We start from the raw sequence: 19,816 nt of genomic DNA on the forward strand, positions 1-19,816 counted from the left end.
ACCCACCAACAGTACACAATAGTTCTCTTTTTTCCCCTACATCCTCAAACTTTTATTTCCTTTTAAAAAACAATAACAGTCATTAAAAAAAATAGCCATCCATGGGTCAGGCATGGTGGTGCACACCTTTCGACCCAGTACTCAGGGAGGCAAATCTCTGTAAACTTGAGGCCTAAAAAAAATAAATAAAATGCCTTTTATTTGCATTTTCCCAGGGTTGAACATTCTGTCGTGTGTCAGTTGGCATTTGTGTATATGCTTTAGAGAAATGATTGTCCAAGTTCTTTACCCATCGTTCTTTTCCCATCATAAAAGCCATCCGGCTCTCTTGTTGAGCTGCAGTTCTTTGCATATCCCAGACACACATTCCCTACCAGAAATGTGTTATATTCGTTCTATTTATAGACCTGGTCACCAATTAACTGTGTCTAAAATGCCAGCCATTTTACAAACGCTGTCATTTAGTGCCTCCCCAATCTTGTGAGGTAAAGGGGAAATTAAAATTTAGAGATTTAATAAGTTACCCCTGACGGCGTGTACTACTAATGGCTAAATCGAGACTTAAATTCACCCACTGAACCAGGGTTAATCTTGGAAGTTGCTGTTCCGGTACATAAAAAGAGCAGACCTGGCGAGGGGTAGGGAGAAGTCTGGGCCTGCGCACAACACGGGGCCAGTCTCTTCAGCCCGGGGGCGCTCTGTGAATGAGCGCCAGAGCTTTCCACTTCCGGTGGGGAAGAGAAAGGGAAGACCCCGCCGGAAGCGAGGAAGGTGCTGTGTAATCACCAAGACGCTGAGGCGTTTGCGACCCCGAAAATGCCTGACTACTTAGGTGCGGACCAGCGGAAAACCAAAGAGGATGAGAAGGACGACAAGCCCATCCGAGGTGAGCGGACACGGGCTCGAGCTCCCAGCCGGGAGGGACCTGCAGAGGCGCGGAATCCCGCCGCCTCGGTGCTCCGTGCGCTTTGGTCCGGAGTGGTGACAGGCCTGGGCTCAGTCACTGCCTGCCCTCTGTCTCCCTTGCTCACTGCAGGCTCTGGATTCTTTTCTTACTGACCGAGTTTTTAAATCAGGTGTTTTTATTTATTTTTACCGAATATTTTGTCAGGCATTGAAGTTCCAAACCCAGTGTGGCCTTGCAGGCCTTCAAAGGTGGCCAGCCAGGCGGGGATTGAGTTCTTCCGCCCGGCCCCATCCTCTCCTCCCCAGGTGTGGCAGCGACGGTTTAAAATTCGATCAAGTCTCGCATTCTTGTCCCCAGATTCTAACCAGTGCTGATTCCAGCCATTTTACGTTTCCTTCTGGACATTTTTAATACACACTGAAGCACGACTGTGTGTATGCAGGTGTGTGTGTGTGTGTGTCTCTATCATAATGTATCTTGATGTAGACCAGAATCTTACATTTAGAGATTTCATGATCGCAAGTGCTTGTCTCTCTGCAAAATGTCCCATATTACTACATTTTTGGATGTAGTTTCTTCTTTTTTTTTCTAGTCTCGTCTTCATGCTTTATTTTCAACTTCTTTAATCTTAAAAATAACTATTTTTCAATGTTGTGGTGTCTGACTCTTTCTTACAATCTCAACTTCTCCTTCACCATTTATGCCTCTTCTGGGCGTAAATACTATGTATACTCTTTTTTTTTTTCTTTTTCTTTTTAATCTTCACTCAATCTGCGGCTCTCCTTAAAGTGTTTACACCATTGAAAGTTTCAGAGGCAAGTAAGTACTGATAAGGTTATTTTGGAGCTTAAGTATGACTAGAGTGTGTATCTTATATGATCTTTACAGAAACACTGTGAAGGTAAAATTCTCTGAGTTAGATGATGGAATTAATGCTAGAGAAATTAAATGATTTTCCTAAGGTAACAGCCTGTCCTGGAGGTTGCTGCAGTTTTAAACCCCATTGTTTTTTGGCCCCTGGGTTGGTTCTGTGGCATCATTTTGAGTGTCATCAGCAGTTGTGATGCCCTGGGATCTCCTCCATTCTGGTGACTTTAATCCCCATCTGAGTAAACTCCATTTTCACGTCTAAAATGGCAAATTTCCCATTAGGCTTTTGCTCTTCCTTTTGAGATTGTGTGAACTTCATTGTTTGTGTCTTTTTCTGCACATAGGCTGTCAACATCGTTCAAGCCAGTTTAACCTTGTTGATGACATGACTTCAGGCTTTCAGTCACTCAACCTCCTGCTGGTTATTGTCTTGTGACTGTGAACCCCACTTTGCTGGCCAGAGTGGTCTGTTTTTCAAGCCCACAGTGTGGTTCCTGTGTTCCTCGGTGATGACTTTCCTCTCCTCCCCCAGGAGTTCTCGTCTGTGTTATCCTTCGTTCAGCTCTGCCTGCAGGACTCGGTGACAATTTCAAACCTAACCTCATCTCTGTTCCTGGTCTTAGTTCTCCCTCTCTCCTCTGGGACTTTGTTACTGCTCCTGTTGTGTTTGTACAGAATTTCCTCCTTTGGTTCCTGTAAATATGCTAACACCTACTTTGTCTTAAAAACATACAGTTGAGGCCAGAAAGTGGTGGTGCACGCCTTTAATCCCAGCACTTGGGAGGCAGAGGAAGGTGGATCTCTGTGAGTTCAAGGACAGCTTGGTCTACAGAGTGAGTTCCAGGACAGCCAGGGCTACATAGGGGAACTTTGTCTCAAAAAATAAAAAACAAACAAAAAACATACGGTTGAAGCAATCTATTCTCCCTTTTCAATTTACAACTCGTTTTCTTTTTCATTTTTTTCCTCCCCTCCCTTCATTCCTTTCTTTCTTTCTCCTTTTATTGCCTAAACACCTGAAAGGATAAGGTTGGTATTAGGAAGAGCTAGATTTAATGTTGGTGTTAGTTCTTACTAATTGGCCTCAGTGTAGTTTGGAAATAACTGTATTTGTAGCATGAAATAGTATATCTGTAGTATACAGTACATTTATACGTAATCACTGTTTCTCATACAGCAACTCTTTGGTCTGTCGTCCTGACTGTCCGATGCTTTCCCAGGTAACCCTGGGCCTTATTAAACTTCTCTAAATGAACTTCATTGCTTATTTTTCTTCTTTGCTATTTCTTTTTCCTTCATTTGGGTCCTGTGATAGTTTCTCTAAAATTTCCTTCCTGGTGATTTCATCCATTCACATCTTGAACTGTCTCTTCTCAAATACAATTCTCAGTTAACCTTTTTTTCTCTCTCCAGTTTATAAAGGTTTATTGTGGGAGGTGGCAAGCAGGGTAGGGTCAGTCCTTCTTGTCAGCCGCTTTCCTCATGGTCACTAGTAGGTTGCTCTGCTTCTCACTGCTTCCTCTTGGTACATTCCCCTTCTTGATGAACTTGAGCTCCATTTGTTCTTGAGACCCCGAGGAACAATAGTTCATAAAGCCACACACCTCCTGGATAATCAAAGAACTTAGTGTGTTTAGTGAGGCCTAGACACCTGTGGTCTTTGTTGAGGCCCATGGCTGCTGCTCTCCAGTGGCAGCCAAGACTGGAAAGACTGTTGATTGTTTTGACTTCTTGTTGCACTAAAACTCTACTGTCTAATTTCTCTGCCTTCTGGATTACCACATTAGGATGCGCTAGTGTGTTGAGGATTCTTAGACTGCCATTAGATTCTGAAGTTTATAGGACATGCCATGGGACTTACTTATACCTGTGAGTGACTTTATTGTGACAAAATCTGCAAAAGGGACAGAGGACGTGAGATAACATCCAGGGAACAGGAATAAGAATTGCATAAATGCTCCTGTTTGTCTCAACAAGAAGATACCATTGCGTGATTAAAATAATTACCAGTCAGGGCAGATTGTTGGAGACTTAGTACCAGTGCCCAGTTTTTTTTAACTAGGGGTTGGATAGATAGGCACCAAATTTCAGACTCTCAAAAGGAAAGTTGGTATTCTGCATGAACTGTTTATTTGTGCAAATAGTTTGGCCTAGTGAACTGGAATGATCGGAACTCTCCCCAAATCCAAGTTTTCAGACAGCAGCCAAAGGCCAGCTTGTAAGCAGGCTTCCAAAGGGTAGCAGTCCAGCCTGTTCTGCTAACTCTTCACAGGGAGAGCTATACATATACCTGATGCTTAGGAGATTGAGGTGGGACTAGTCTCTGGATATTTCTGTGCACTGAGTTCCCATCAAATTTAGTCTGCTGCCCTGTGCTGCAGATTCTTATTCTCCAGGCTTTTCTAACCCTGGATTTTCTTTCTTTTTCCTTTGTTTTGTGCAGTGCTGGGGATTGAACCTCCGACCTCTTACATGCTAGCCCCAACTTAGTGTTATGGTTTGCACCAATGTAAGAGTCTTGGGACCTCTGATGTACTCTACTTTGTTGCTAAGCCAGTTCTTCCTAAGGTACAGTTTTGTGGGTTGTTGTGTTTTGTTTTGTTTTTACTTTTTTTTTTTTTTTTTTTTTTTTTTTTTTTTTTTTTGGTTTTTTCGAGACAGGGTTTCTCTGTGTAGCTTTGCGCCTTTCCTGGAGCTCACTTGGTAGCCCAGGCTGGCCTCGAACTCACAAAGATCCGCCTGCCTCTGCCTCCCAAGTGCTGGGATTAAAGGCGTGCGCCACCACGCCCGGCTTTGTTTTTACTTTTTTGAGGCAGAGTTTCACCATGTAGCTCTAGCTGGCCTGGAGCTTAATATGTAGACCAGGCTGGCCTCAAACTCACAGAAATTCTTCCTGCCTCTGCCTCCTAGTGCTGGGATTAAAGGTGTGTGCCACCATGGGTAAGGTACAGTTTTTTAATGTTAAGGTGTGCTGTGGTCCTTAGGAACTCATCCTGGTGCTCATGGACTGCCTTACCAGTAGTACCCTAAAGCTCCACTGCTCAAGCTCTCTTACCCTCAGCAAGAACACTTCCTCACCAAGACTGCTCTAGTTGGTTGTTAACTAAGTATCCTTGCATACGTAAAAAAGAGGCTATTCTTCCCTGTGGAAATTGTCTTTCTAGGTTGAAAAAAAAAAAAAAACTTCTTCAAAATATGTACAGTTGATTTAAAAAGTTATTTGTTTATGGGTGTTTTGCTTGTGTGTGTGTGTGTGTGTGCGCGTGCGCGCGCCTGGTACTTGCAGAGGCCAGAGAGAGTGTTAGATGCCCTGGAACTGGAGTTACAGATGGTCGTGAGTTGTCATGTTTGTGCTGGGAATCCAGCCTCAGTACTCTGGAAGAGAACCAGTGCTCTTAAACCCTGAGACATCTTGTCAGCCCCTGCAGTTGTTTTGATATTCATAGGAAATATATTCTGTATAGTTCTTACAAATGGTGAATTAACAAATACTGAACCATTACTTGTAGAAGGAAAAATTCTCTTACACTCTAACACACACACACACACACACACACACACACACACACACACACATCTTACATAGATTCTAATGTTATATTCTAGAAGTGACTGATCTGGTAGGTATTTATTCTTTATTTACATAAGTGAAAAGAGTCCAGAAGTGATGTTACTTGCCTGAGGCTATCCCACTAACAGATTTCAGAATTAGAATTCATTTCTGTCAGACTGGTGGCTGAGCTTCTTACACTATACTACATTTTCTCCTACTGTCACATCACCTCTGTGTGAGAGCCTCAAGGCAGGAGGGCTCTCTCTGCACACGACTATTGACTGAGAATCATAGTTAAATTTTAGTTACTAGGCCAATTCATAATACACAATGTACCATTAAAGAAGTATAGACTGTGTATCATTTACAGATAGACTATAAACCATTTATAATACCAGATAACCACTGATAACATTTAGGTAATCACCATCTTAGACTCCTTGTTACATATTTTTAAAAGATTTTCTGTATAAAGAAAAATTATATGCACATTCAATGTTTTTAACCTGCCTATTTGACTTAATACTTGAATATCTTTGTACAAGAACTTATCATTTTAATTACTGCTTTGCATTTCTTTTTAGTTTGTTTCTTTGGGTTTCTCTGTGTAACCACCCTGGCTGTCCTGGAACCCTAAACCAGGCTGGCCTTGAACTCAGATATCTGCCTGCCTCCGCCTCCCAAGTGCTTGGATTAAAGGTGTGCACCATCATCCCGACTGGCTGCCTTGTATTTCATTGTATGAATATAGCATGATTACTTAACTAAGCGCCATAATGGGTATGTTTTATATGTGCAGTACATAAAGTATATAAAGTAGTAATCGACTATGTAATACTATAATTCATTCCCTGTCCCCATTTTTACTCAGTTTTGGAACTGGGTTAGAACACTTTGATTTGAACAGAAAGGTTGACCAGCTGCCCGCTCTTGTTGAACCTCACGTCATGCATTGTTTCTGTTTTGTTTTAGCTCTGGATGAGGGGGATATTGCCTTACTGAAAACTTACGTAAGTCTTTTTGTGTTTAAACAAAAATTGTTTTGTCTTTCTAAACTGATTAGAAGGAAGTGTCTGAGAGTTCACACTAATTGAGAAGAGTTAGCTGCCCAAAGTTTTTTTTTTTTTTTTTTAATGTATACAGAAGAGGGTGCCAGATCTCAATACAGATGGTTGTGAGACACCATGTGGTTGCTGGAAATTGAACTCAGGACCTCTGGAAGAGCAGTCAGTACTCTTAACCTCTGAGCCATCTCTCCAGCCCAGAAATGGAAATTTTAAGTGCATGGAAATAGGCTACTTTTCAGTCAGATGTGGTGGCTCATGCCTCTCAGCACTCAGGATTGCCGTAAGTGTGAGGCCAGCCTGGTGCAGATCAACTACAGGTCAGAAAATACAGAACTGCCTTAGGAAAATGTCTGCAAATGTTCCCCCTCCTGTTCTTACTCCCAGGCTCTGATACAATTAAGGCTAGTAAGAGTAAGTTGTTTATATTTAGGTGCTCTAATTAAACTGACCTTTCTCACCCAGGGGCAGAGTACTTACTCCAGGCAGATCAAGCAGGTTGAGGATGACATTCAACAACTTCTCAAAAAAATTAATGAACTTACTGGTATGTATTATCTCTATTTCCTTTCTTTAAAAGAATTGTTGATTGTGCTATACTGGTGTGTATTTATTATCCTGCTTCCTTTAAATGAATTGTTGCTTGTGCTAATTTTTTTTTAATGTGTATTAGTGTATGTATGTCTGTGAGGGTGTTAAGTACCCTGGAACTGGAGTTACAGACAGTTGTGAGCTGCCATGTGGGTACTGGGAATTGAACCTGGGTCCTCTGGAAGAGCATTTAGTGCTCTTAATCGCTGAGCTATCTCTCCAGCCCTGTGCTAAATTTTTTTAAATGCAAATTTGAAATAAATTTTGAAGTAAAATCATTAGTTACAGATTTTTTTAAAAACTTAAGAAATTTGACTTCATTTAACACCCTTTTTTACAAATGTGTTTAATCCTTGTGCAATTAAGTAGCATCTTTTGCACAAGTAATATTTCTGCTGATCAAAGCCTAGTTCAGTACACTCTAATATATCAAAGTTTTATATTGAATAAAAACATGATTTTACCCATTATGCCTATTGCCTGGTTTTTTTGGCACTTGGGAATTTAAATAGTGAAGTCTGTAGTACAAAAAACAAAAACAAAATGTCAAGTAGTCATTACATTTTTGGTTTTGTTGCTTTAGGGTAGTGGTTTTGGGTGGGGGTTGTAGGGTAATGGTTCTGTCTGAAGGCATTAGGCAGTACCTGAAGGCAACTTGATCCCTGTGATATGCAGAAAGGTATATTACTGGTGATGTGTAGTATCTAGAAGGGGATATTGCTAAGCATTCTACAAAATATACAGGACAGTCCTTGGAAGTGGGGATATTCAATATAGAATGCCAGTCATGCTAGGGTTGAGAAGGTTAGTTTTGGAGTGATGCACTACAATTTGCTGAGTTTTGCCATCTTCCTCTCTGTAGGTATCAAAGAGTCAGACACTGGCCTGGCACCACCAGCCCTCTGGGACCTGGCTGCAGACAAACAAACACTTCAGAGTGAACAGCCGCTCCAGGTGGCAAGGTACACTCAGTGCTTTGTAGGACTTTGTTTCCAAGACATTTTAGAGTTTGGGGTCTAATGCAGTAGTTTAAATTTGTTTGTTTGTTTCTCATTTCATAAAGCTTTCTACAAATATCTGGGGTTAAAATTCTGTGCTTTAAGTAATTATGAAGAACACCCAGAAAGTACAGAACACAGTATGAAAGCTCCAATTCTCATGTTCCAGTGATCCTTCTTGTCCTCTTATGTGTATCCTTGTGTCTGAATGCAAAGAAGTAAATCTGGGGGTCTTAAAAAAGTGTGTGTGAGCACTCCCCTGTGTACAGTATGGGTGTGGGGGTCAGAGGACGACTTTTGGGAGTCCTCTCCTTTGCCATGTGGATTCCAGGAAGCAGACTCAAGGCATCAGGTTTGGTGGCAAGCCCCTTTACCTGCTGAGCCTTCTTACCAGCCCCTTGAGGGTTTAATTAAAGACATAACTACCTTGTTTGGAATTTTTTTTTTTATTAAGAAAATTTTTTCATTCATTTTATACACCAATCAAAGATTATTGGGGAATTCTGTATTGCTTTTAGTACAGCTATACCTCTTGGCTTCCTTTTAATTTTTAAAGAAAATGTGTTCAATTCACAGACGTAAACTGTTAAAGCTCCTTATTTAGCCATTCTTGAAGAAAAGTTTCTGTATATTTGCTTCTTTCTTTTTTTAAAGATAGGATCTTACTTACTCTGTAGCCTAGGCTGGTCTCAAACTTGTAGTGATCCTGCTGCCTCTGCCTCCCAAGTGTGGATTACAGGGTGGGAAAACATACCCAGACTACTTTTTAAACCATGGATTGACGAGCCAGACAGGGTGGTGGCACACATGGTGGTCCACACCTATCATCCCAGCACTCGGGAGGCTGCATCAGGGGCTTGCCACGTTTGATACCAGCCTCAGCTACATATCAAGACCATGTCTTAAACAAACAAAATGTACAATTCCACCTTGTCGTTCACCCCCCACCCCCAATTAAAAAAACAAAATCTACCTCTGTGTCTATAGAGCAACAGGTCTGTCAGCTAAAGTAATAATACATTTAATTCTCCCTTAGACCTTGGCTGGCAACAGAAGACAATCTTGTTACATATGATGCAGACACAAAACACTCATGCCATCAGCCTACATGCACACTGCAGGCTGTTGTGTATTTCTCTGTATTTGTTGCTATGCAATAGCTGCTGAATATGAATTATAGATTCTATTTTCTATTTTATTTTTTTTTATTTTTTTCAGAGCTGAGGACCAAACCCAGGGCCTTGCGCTTGCTAGGCAAGCACTCTACCACTGAGCTAAATCTCCAACCTGCTATTTTCTTTATTAGATACTTTGACACACGTGATATTATATATTAACTTTTACCAGATCTCTCAGAGAGTGAACACTTTCAAATTAAAAATAACAACAAAAAATGGATTTAAAATGTGAACCCAAGCTGGGCAGTGGTGGCGCACGCCTTTAATCCCAGCACTCGGGAGGCAGAGCCAGGCGAATCTCTGTGAGTTCGAGGCCAGCCTGGGCTACCAAGTGAGTTCCAGGAAAGGCGCAAAGCTACGCAGAGAAACCCTGTCTCAAAAAACCAAAAAAAAAAAAATGTGAACCCAGGAAAAAAATGAAAACATATAAGTTACTGAATTTGAAATAAGACACACAGCTATATTCTTACAAGGGAAAATGAAAAGGAAAGTCACCTAAGATGAAAAGATGTCCCTGATAATAAAGGGAATGAGGGTCACACCTGGAAACCACTAATGACACTCTTGGGTTTGGTCTTTCTGGGGAAGGGATCATCTGAAAATTCTATGGCTCAGCTAAGGTTGAGTGGACACTTGGAGTGAGCGCAGAGGGGTCTTGAGCAGTGGCCCACTTATTGAGCTCACTGTTGGTGGCTTGGGTTCCTTACTCTCATGAAGCCCTTTTCTGTGCTAGGTGTACGAAGATAATCAATGCTGATTCAGAGGACCCCAAATACATCATCAACGTGAAGCAGTTTGCCAAGTTTGTGGTGGATCTCAGTGATCAGGTGGCACCCACTGACATTGAAGAAGGGATGAGAGTTGGGTGAGTTCATGCTGTGGCTTTGTTGTGAAGGAGTAAACAGAATGCCATGGCGTGTGAGAGGTGGTCAGTAAGACTCATAGTCCTTCCTTCTCTGTGAGCTTCCTGACTTCACACCAGTGTGGCCTTCCCACTCCCAATGCACGGCTTTATGGGTCCTAATTAAAGGCGTGCGGCTAACGTGGAAGCAGTACTTGCTTGAGAATAGTTAATGTCTGTAGAATACATAATAACTTACTCTTCACAACTTTTTTCTCTTCCTAACTTCTGGGACTGTATCTCTTTTGCTTACTTATAATGTGATTTTAAAGATAAATACTAGCCAGAAAGAGTTCTCTGGAAACTTAAAGAGCATCTATTCTGTTTTTGTTTTTATTTTTACTTCCTTAGCGTGGACAGAAATAAATACCAAATTCACATTCCACTACCTCCTAAGATTGACCCAACAGTTACCATGATGCAGGTAAGAAACTCTGGGAAAGAGATTGACATGCTTTAATATAATTGCCAGCCAGGCATAGTGGCTCATATCTGTAATCCCAGCATTTGGGGGCTTAGGCAGAAGGATTGCCATGACTTAAATCCAGCCTCGGCTACAGAATGAGTTTGAGGCTAGCCTGGGCTACGGGTTGAAAGCCTATCTCATAAAAACAAACAAAACCCAAAAGCAACAAGGATTGTATCTATTCCAAAAACGTTTGAAGCTTTTAAACAGCTAATGCAGGTTATGCACCAAAAAGTTACCAGAAAATAAAAAAATATTTAGAAAGTCTTTATCAGTATTTGTCACCTATTAATGTCAAGTGTAGCTCAACAAATAGTTCTAGGACACTGGAATTAATTAATGTCCTAACATGTAGTAAGCAGTTTTAACTCCCGTTTTATGAACATTCTTGTTACAGAATGGTTTTTATGGTATTAAGTCTCCTGTGGAGGGTATGGTCAGCACTCAAAAGCCTATGAGTGTGTTGTCTACTCTTTCTTAGGTGGAAGAAAAACCTGACGTCACGTACAGTGATGTTGGTGGCTGTAAGGAACAGATTGAGAAACTGCGCGAGGTAGTTGAAACCCCTCTACTCCATGTAAGTGCTGACTGTCTCCTGTGTGTACAGTTGTCCCGAGCTGCTGTGCAGTGAGCACCAGCATTGCTGCTTGTGTATTACATAGCTTTTGAATGGTTTGTCTTCCTTTGTGGGAACTTGTGATGGGGTGGAGGTGTGGAAAGATGGTTCAATTTCAGAAGAGAGCAAACAAGAAGAACTGAGTGGCCAGGTGTATTTAAAAGGCAGAGCTGCTACTTAGATTGATCAAGGAAATTAATCTGTTAAGAATATTACTGTTACTGTAGAAGAAAATAGTTGTTCCAGTGACATCAAGAGAAAACAGTTAAACCTTGGAGGATAACGGAACACACAATATCAGATAATTGATTTTTAAAGTGAAAAATTTATTTTTATATCATTTTATATTTTTGTTATGCCAAAGTTGTAAGTGTAAAATTTGTGTCTTTGTCACAGCCAGAGAGATTTGTTAACCTTGGGATTGAGCCTCCGAAGGGTGTGCTGCTGTTCGGTCCCCCGGGCACAGGCAAGACACTCTGTGCTAGGGCAGTTGCCAACAGGACTGACGCTTGCTTCATCCGAGTTATCGGGTCTGAGCTCGTGCAGAAATACGTCGGGGAGGTAAAGTGAATTTGTCAACATTAAAGCGTCATTGCTCTGTGAGAGATTTGTGATATATGCATAAGATTAAAAAACAATTCCAAATGAGCTACTGTATAAAATTCTGATCAACGTGTTTCCTCCCCAGAAGAATGGCACTTAGTGCAGTTTTGGTGTGTGGGGTAAAAACCCCAGAAGTGCTAGGTAAATGAAATGTATCTCAGGGACAGTGGTCAGTAGTTTGATGAAAAATAGAAAGCATGGATTGTCTGTATGTGTGGGCATAGGTGTCTGTACACACACTCGCAAATATTTAGCTAAGTACATGCATTTAGGTCTAGGGTTGTATATATTATATCTAAGACATACTGTTTAGTATACTTAAGGATTATCAAAAGGGCTATATGACTTAGTATTTTAATTTTAACATTTTGATCAAAATGTAATCAAATTCAATGATCATTAATTCCAAGTGACAGATCAAATACTTTTATTTCTTCAAGTTTTGCTTATCTTCACTTAAGAATGTTAATTTGGGGTTGGCGATTTAGCTCAGTGGTAAAGCAAGGCCCTGGGTTCAATCCTCAGCTTAAAAAAAAAAGAATATTAATTTGATTGCTTCTAGTCTTAACCTTAGTGCTGTTGAATAGCTAGAGAATCGTGAAAATTATACTGTATTGAGGCTAACAAGATTAATTTGATAATATAGGTAGCAAACTTCGGTATTTTTTTGTATTTATTTATTTATTTATTTATTTATTTATTTATTTATTTATTTATTTATTTATTTATTTATTTATTTATTTATTTATTTGAGATAGGGTTTCTCTGTGAATCTCTGGCTGTCCTGGAACTCTCTGTAGACCAGGCTGGCCTTGAACTCAGAGATCCACCTGCCCCTGCCTCCCAAGTGCTGGGATTAGAGGTGTGCACTACCACCGCCTGGCCCAAACTTCAATCTTTTTAAAAAAGCTTAGGTGATAATGGTTGAGAATGCTGTTAGAAAAATTGTTGAAAACTGTGCAGTATAGTTTGTTTATTTATTGTACTTTAAAAGATTTTAAAATCAACTTTGTAATAATCCAATTTTCTCATTAGGGGGCTCGAATGGTCCGTGAGCTTTTTGAAATGGCAAGAACAAAAAAAGCCTGCCTTATTTTCTTTGATGAAATTGATGCCATTGGAGGTATGAATGATAAATTTTACTGATTTAGTTAGTTTTTATTACATGTGTGTGTGTGAGTGTGCGTATGTAGAGTGAGAGTGCTATAGTGTCTTGGGGTGTCTATTGCTGTGCAGAGACACCAGGATATAGCAACTCTTATAAAGGAAAACATTTATTTGGGGCTGGCTTACAGTTCAGAGGTTCAGTCCATTATTGTCATGGCGGGAAGTGTGGCAACACACAGGCAGATGTGGTGCTGGAGAAGGAGCTGAGAGTTCTACATTTGGATTGGCAGGCAGCAGGAAGAGAATTGAGACACACTGACCAGGCTTAAGCATCTGAGACCTCAAAGCTCGCTCCCAGTGACACACTTCCTCCAGCAATGCCACACCTACTCCAACAAGGCCACACCTCCTAAAGTGACAGTTCCCATGAGCTTATGGGGCCATTTTCATTCAAACCACCACATGTAGTGTGCATGTAGTCAAAGGACAACCTATAGGGTCACTTCTCTCCTACCATGTGGGCCCCAAGGATCCAGCTGAGGTTGTCAGACTTGGTAGCAGGCACCTTTGCCCCCTGAGCCATCTCATCATCCCTGAATGATATTTTAAAGAATTAGTGTAGGATTGAGTTTCATAGAAGCTGAAAGTGATTTGTAGTAGAGTTCTGACATGTTAATCTTCTATAAAATTTTAACTCCAGGTTGCAGCTCTGGTACATCAGAGCCGCAGATTTAAGCAACAGTATGGCTATGAAGGAAAAAATACTACATAGCATTGATAGCTTGTGTTTGTGCTGGTTCATTTCATTGTGGGCATAAATGTCCATACTCTGAACAGCTCATAGGTTGAAATGATACATCATCCCTTACTGTAAAGAAGGCACTGGACTGTAACAGAAATGGTAGCAGTTTATCTTTCTTTACATAAAATAATAATATTGGCTTCCCAGATTTGATATAATATAGTGTTAGCCCTGTGACCTACTCTATTTACTTTAACTAACACTGAAGCCTCAGTTTACTGAACTCCACAAAAGGAATGATAATCCCTGCCTTGCTTGTTTTTTGGTTAGACTGAAAACATTGAACTGTCCTGCGGTATTGGCTGTGGCTTTAGAATGCTAATCCCTAGGAGCTGCAGATGCCTGTCACTGTCTCCAGTAACAGCTGACAACATGGTGCTCCACCGTGTACATACATGGTGTTTCCTCTGTTACCTTCTCTGTTGGTGGACATCTAAGTTGGTTCCTTGAGTGTGACTAATGCTGCAGTGAACGTTGATGTGCAGGTGTGTCTGTGATGTGTCCGCAGTCCTCTGGGTAGATAGATATCCAGTAGTGGTAGAGGTGGGTCATCCGGAAGATGTATTGTTAGGGTGGTTGTTTTTTGTTTGGTTTGGTTTTTTGGTTTTTTTGAGAAATTTTCATAGTGAGTAAACCAGTTTATACTCCCACCATCAGTGTATAAGGGATTCTTTTTGTCCACATCCTTCAGAAACTGTTACTTGTCATATTTCTTTCTTTTCCTCAACCAATTTAATTTAGTGATTGCGTGTCTGTCTGTCTGTGTCTGTCTGTGTGCCACAGCACACACGTGGAAGTCTAAGGGTAACTTGCCAGAGTCAGTTTTCTCTTTTTCTGTGTGGGTCCTGGGTATCGAACACAGGTCAAAGGAGCTTGGCAAAATCACCTTTACCCACCGAACCATCTTGCTGTCCTCTATTTGTTTTCTTAGTGAATGGCATTGTGACTGGGAGAAGGGAGGTTCTCAATGTAGGGGGGGTTTTTTTGTTTTGTTTCGTTTGTTTGTTTGTTTGTTTGGTTTTTTTTACTGTGTATGGATGGATGCTTTGCCTACATACATGTGTAGCTAGAGTTTTCCTGCCTGGCCCACAGTCAGGACAAATCTCTGTCTACCACCAATCCCACAGCTGCTCAGACCCAACCAAGTAAACACAGAGACTTCTGTTGGTTACAAACTGTATGGCCGTGGCAGGCTTCTTGCTAACTGTTCTAATATCTTAAATTAATCCATTCCCACAAATCTATACCCTGCCACACAGCTCGTGGCTTACCAGCATATTTTCATGCTGCTTGTTAGGGTGGCGGCTGGCAGTGACTCCTGCCTTCCTGTTCTTTTATTTCTCCTCTCTGTTAGTCCTGCCTATACTTCCTGCCTAGCCACAGCCAATCAGGTTTTACTTATTGACCAATCAGAGTAACTTGACATACAGACCATTGCCCAGCACAGCCAAGTGCAGACCATCTCAGACACCTGCACTCAGGCCCGTGGTCCTAATCATCCTCCATGTGGACCTGCTGGGTAAAGCCACGAGGAACATGAGGAACCCGAGAACGGTCTCCCACAGGACATACAGAACATCCCACAGCATACATGTATGTGTACCACATGTGTGCCCTGTGCTTGTGGAGCTCAGAAGAGGGTGTGGGATCCCCTGGAACTGGTGTTATAGGTGGTCATGAGCCACTACGTGGGTGCTGGGATCTGAACCCTGGTCTTCTGTAAGAGAACAAATGTTCTTAACCGCTGAGCCATCTCTTCAGTCCCCCCGCCCCCGCATTGTAGTTTTGATTTGTGTGTCTATTATGACTAGTAAAGTTGAGCACTTTCATATGCTTGTTGGTCGTTTGTATTTCTTAAGAACTGTCACTTATACTCAAATCATTAACACATTTATTAATTGGGCTTTTCTTCTTTGATTTTCTGGTTATTGGTTTGAGTTCTTTGTTTTCTACACATTAATTCTCTGTCAGGTGTATAGACTGTCTCTTCGTTCAGTTAACTGTTACTTCTGTTACAGAAGCTTTTTCATCTCAGGAGGTTCACTTTTTGGTTATTGGCCTTCAGTGACACCCGCTGTTCCTAATTTTATTTATTTTTTTGGAGCACCTTTCTATCCTTTTATCCTGTCACCGGAGAAGCAACAAACAGATGGGTCCTGTTTTAATCCAGTCCTCTACCCTGTCTTTTGACCGGGGAATTAGTGTTTAAGGATGCACATGCACGTGTGTGCCCACGTGTGTGTAGACCAGAGGGTGGCATTGTTTTCTTCGGTGTCTTTCCACCTTATCTGTGGAGATAGGGCCTCTCACTGGGTCAGAGCTCACCAGTGTGGCTAGACTGGCTGGCAGATAAACTCCAAGGACCCTCCTGTCCGCCCACCTCCCCAGCACTGGGATTACAGTGCACTTCTGTGCCCCAGCTTTGACACGTGTGCCAAGGGGCACATGGGTCCTCACAACTGCACGGCAGGCACTTTACCAGCTGAGCCATTCCCTGACCCTTGGGTCTTGATTTGTGCGAGTGTGTGTGTGTGTGTGTGTGTGTGTGTGTGTGTGTGTGCGCGTGTGTGTGCGCGCGCGCGTGCACTATGAGACAGTGTCTCACTGTGTGTCCCTGGCTGACGTGGAACCTCACTCCATAGACTAGGACTGCTTGAGCCCACAGAGATAGTGTTGAAGATGTGCATTGGTTCCTGTCATTTTTGCTGCCTTTGTAGTGTTTGATGTTTTCTCAACACTCATTTGTGTAACCACTGTCCGAGCATTGCTTGTTTTTTCCTGTGGCTTCACAGATGCACTTGTTCTTTTTAGTCTAAAAATGTGTTTTCATTATCCTCTGTGGAACTGAGTTAGTGGTCATAAATTCTTTAAGATTGCTTTTATCACGGAAAGTTTCCTTCTTAGTTCTTCATCATCATCAGTATATCTTCCAGTTACTGTTGCAGTTAAGCTGGGTTAACAGATAATGCAAGAACTGGTCCATCTCTTAGGCCCCAGAGCCTCTGCAAACCAGGGCAAGTTACATACTTGGGGAATAGAAAATGAAAAAAATGCAAAAGAAAAGAAAAGAGTGATTAGGGCAAGGAATATACAGGCAAGAACAGCTAAGCTGGCTTGCTTAATTGACTTTGGGGATTGAATAAGGAGGCATGCATGTAGAGGAGATACAGGGGACAGAGACTATGAACATAGTCATGCTCACATTTCAGATCTAGTGTCTCTCGTCTTAGAGTGAGTCCGATGCACACGGGATATAGGGCATGGAAACTGGACTCAGAGTCTCAGTGTACCTGTCTTAGCTTTGGGAGCTCCTCTGTGATACGAGGCTGCTCTAGTCTTTCCTTTTTAGATACTAGATTACAGATGCTGTTCCAGTCTTTGGGTGGGACTTCAACAGATGGAGTCTCAGATGCCCAAAACATCTCTGAGCCTTCCTTCAGGGTTCCTCAGAACGGATGCTAGCCCCACCCTTGTGCAATTCCCAGTGCCCCAGCCTGAGTCGACACTCTGCTGTGTCCCTGGTTTTTAGCTTGTTGAATGCTGCACAGATCTGATTCAAAGTGTAGTCTCCACAGGCTAGCACTGTTCTTTTGGCCAGGTTTCAGCATTTGGTTTTGCGTCACTTGCTGAGTTTCCCAAATGTGGTTCATAGGGGCTCTTGGGCTGCCAAGCCACCAACATAGCAGAAGCCTTTTTCAAATGGTGTCTTGCTTTCTCAGTTGCCCAGTGCTGAACACACAGTGCTGAGGAAGCTGCTAATGCTGTTGCTGCTCTGGGTATGACCTTTTTTCTAGTTGTTTAGAATGTCTGATAACATCTGTGGGTATGTGCGTGTGTGAGTACAGTGTCTGCAGAGGCCTGGCACTAGAAGGTGTCACATTGCTGTGGGGCTGGGGTTATAGGCAGTTGTGACTGTGAGCTGTGGATGCTAGGAAACTGACTCAGAGGGTCTTCTGCAAGAGCAGTTTATGCTCTTAACCCCTGAGTCATCTTTCCAGCCCATTTTCTTTATTCAAAAAATGTGTATGTCTTGAGTACATGTATGCCATTCATAGGTGCCTGTGTACATGTGTGACCACGCCTGCAGAGGTCAGAAGAGTTTGTCAGATGATTGAGAGCTAGAGTCAGGCAGTTGTGAGCAGTCTGCAGGATTTGGGGAATGGAGCTGGGGTCTTCTGTAAGAACAGCAAGTACTCTTAGCTGCTGAGCCATCTCTATTCTCCTAATACTCTTTGGATAGCTTTTTTCCAGCTTTCTCCAGATTATTAGTACCTGGAGACTCTAGCCAAGGTAATAGCTGCCATCTTGAAACTCCCTGAAGGGGACCCACACACAGTGGGGGCTTCCTCCCGGACCCCGGGTTAGGCACAAACCACACCCAAGCATCTGTTTTCACAGAAATCCTTTATTAAGCAGGAAGAAAAATTAAAGTGGCTGTTTTCTGAATCAGAAAACAGCAAGAAATGACCTTGCAGGTACAGTTTTAAGAGGAAAAGGGGAGCTCTGTGTTAGAATGGGCTAGGATGCAGTGGTAAAGGAGATAGAGAGGGAAAGGGGCAGGGGTATTTGTCCTGGAAGAACAATGGACCGCCTCTGGCTCGAGAGGAGACAGACGTGGCACATAGACAAATGGCGGTTTATAAAGGTAAAGGGGAAACCCTGTGTTAGGATGAGGTGTTTAATTTTGATTGGGCAGGTTAATTAGGTGAGCCAAAGGGGGCTTTTGATTGGTTGCTGGACTTCAGTACTTTGATAGCTGGACCTTAGTAGTCAGCTTCAGGAGGAGGACGTGGCCAAATAAGGGAATAGACCTGGTGGCTAGCTTCAGGAATGTCATCTAAGGTTTTTAGCAAGGCAGAATGAATGGGAGAAAAGGGCAATGCTTGCCAGAGCTCCATGTTTGAGCGGGCCAGCGTCCCTCCACTCCCTACAGAAGAGTTCTTGATTAGTTTGCAAAACAAAATGTCCTGCAGGAGTAACTTCAAAGATACTTTAAAGAACACTGTTAAGTAAACTTATGGTGAATTCTTTCTAAATCAGAGATTTGCCCAGGTTCAATTCAGGCAAAATTCCACCACTGAGAAGGGAAATGGTTGCAAAAATCTCATCCCTGGCCAAGAAACTATTTACAGTTGCTCCCTGCTGGGAAAGGAGGAATCACTATTCTCCAGTGGAGTGTCTCGGGGTATATCAATTACACTCTAGGGCTGGCCCCAGCCTAGGAGTAGTTGGCCAGCACAAAATAGACTCCATATTTTTTGTGTGATTTTTTTGTTTCGTTTTGTTTTGTTTTGGTATATTTTGCTTTTTAGTTAGTTTTATAACTTCAGAGTAGGGTGTGTACTTTGCTGCAAGGGAGGCTGTGAGCCAAGGCCTTCTGTTTTCAGGTCCTGAGTAGAGCTGCTCTAAATGGGCATGGGATGATTCTCTGTTGTCTTCTCAGGGGCTCGGTTTGATGATGGTGCTGGGGGCGACAACGAAGTGCAGAGAACAATGTTGGAACTCATCAACCAGCTGGATGGTTTTGATCCTCGAGGCAACATCAAAGTCCTGATGGCCACTAACCGACCTGATACTCTGGATCCAGCACTCATGAGGCCGGGGAGATTGGACAGAAAGATTGAGTTTAGCCTACCTGATCTAGAGGTAGAAAAGAAAGTTCATTTTAGAAAAAAATATTCTTGAAATTTTTTCTTTTTGTGATAGATTTTCACTTTACTATATGTAAATTCCTTCATCTTTAGGGTCGGACTCACATCTTTAAGATTCACGCTCGCTCGATGAGTGTTGAGAGAGACATTAGGTTTGAGCTGCTAGCCCGGCTGTGTCCGAACAGCACTGGTAAGTACTGGTCTTGTTCATCTGCCGGTCAGGCTTTGGGTGGCTGTAGCTAAACCACTCTGTTTTCTCTTCGTTGGACAGGAGCGGAGATCAGAAGTGTTTGCACAGAAGCGGGCATGTTTGCAATCCGAGCACGGCGGAAAATTGCTACAGAGAAGGATTTCTTGGAAGCTGTGAATAAGGTCATCAAGTCTTACGCCAAATTCAGCGCTACTCCCCGCTACATGACATACAATTGAGCTCCAGAGGCTCTGGCAACTTCCTGCGTTCGAGTAACTTGTTGACACCTTACAAAAATAAAAGATTTCAAAATTCGTAA

General features: G+C 42.2%; 1 protein-coding gene across 1 annotated transcript; it reads left to right on the top strand.

Moving 5' to 3' along the window:
- The first annotated feature begins 723 nt into the window (after positions 1 to 723).
- Psmc2 (proteasome 26S subunit, ATPase 2) lies at positions 724 to 19,816 on the top strand. Its single transcript, XM_006987809.4, has 12 exons — positions 724 to 886; positions 6,303 to 6,340; positions 6,860 to 6,941; positions 7,848 to 7,947; positions 9,895 to 10,026; positions 10,414 to 10,486; positions 11,010 to 11,105; positions 11,541 to 11,705; positions 12,783 to 12,870; positions 19,100 to 19,302; positions 19,401 to 19,497; positions 19,579 to 19,816. The coding sequence occupies exons 1-12, from the start codon at positions 817 to 819 to the stop codon at positions 19,734 to 19,736; spliced, it is 1,302 nt and encodes a 433-aa protein (XP_006987871.1). The 5' UTR covers positions 724 to 816; the 3' UTR covers positions 19,737 to 19,816.

The sequence above is a fragment of the Peromyscus maniculatus genome, chromosome 3, assembly GCF_049852395.1.
Source record: "Peromyscus maniculatus bairdii isolate BWxNUB_F1_BW_parent chromosome 3, HU_Pman_BW_mat_3.1, whole genome shotgun sequence".
Classification (NCBI taxonomy): Eukaryota; Metazoa; Chordata; class Mammalia; order Rodentia; family Cricetidae; genus Peromyscus; species Peromyscus maniculatus.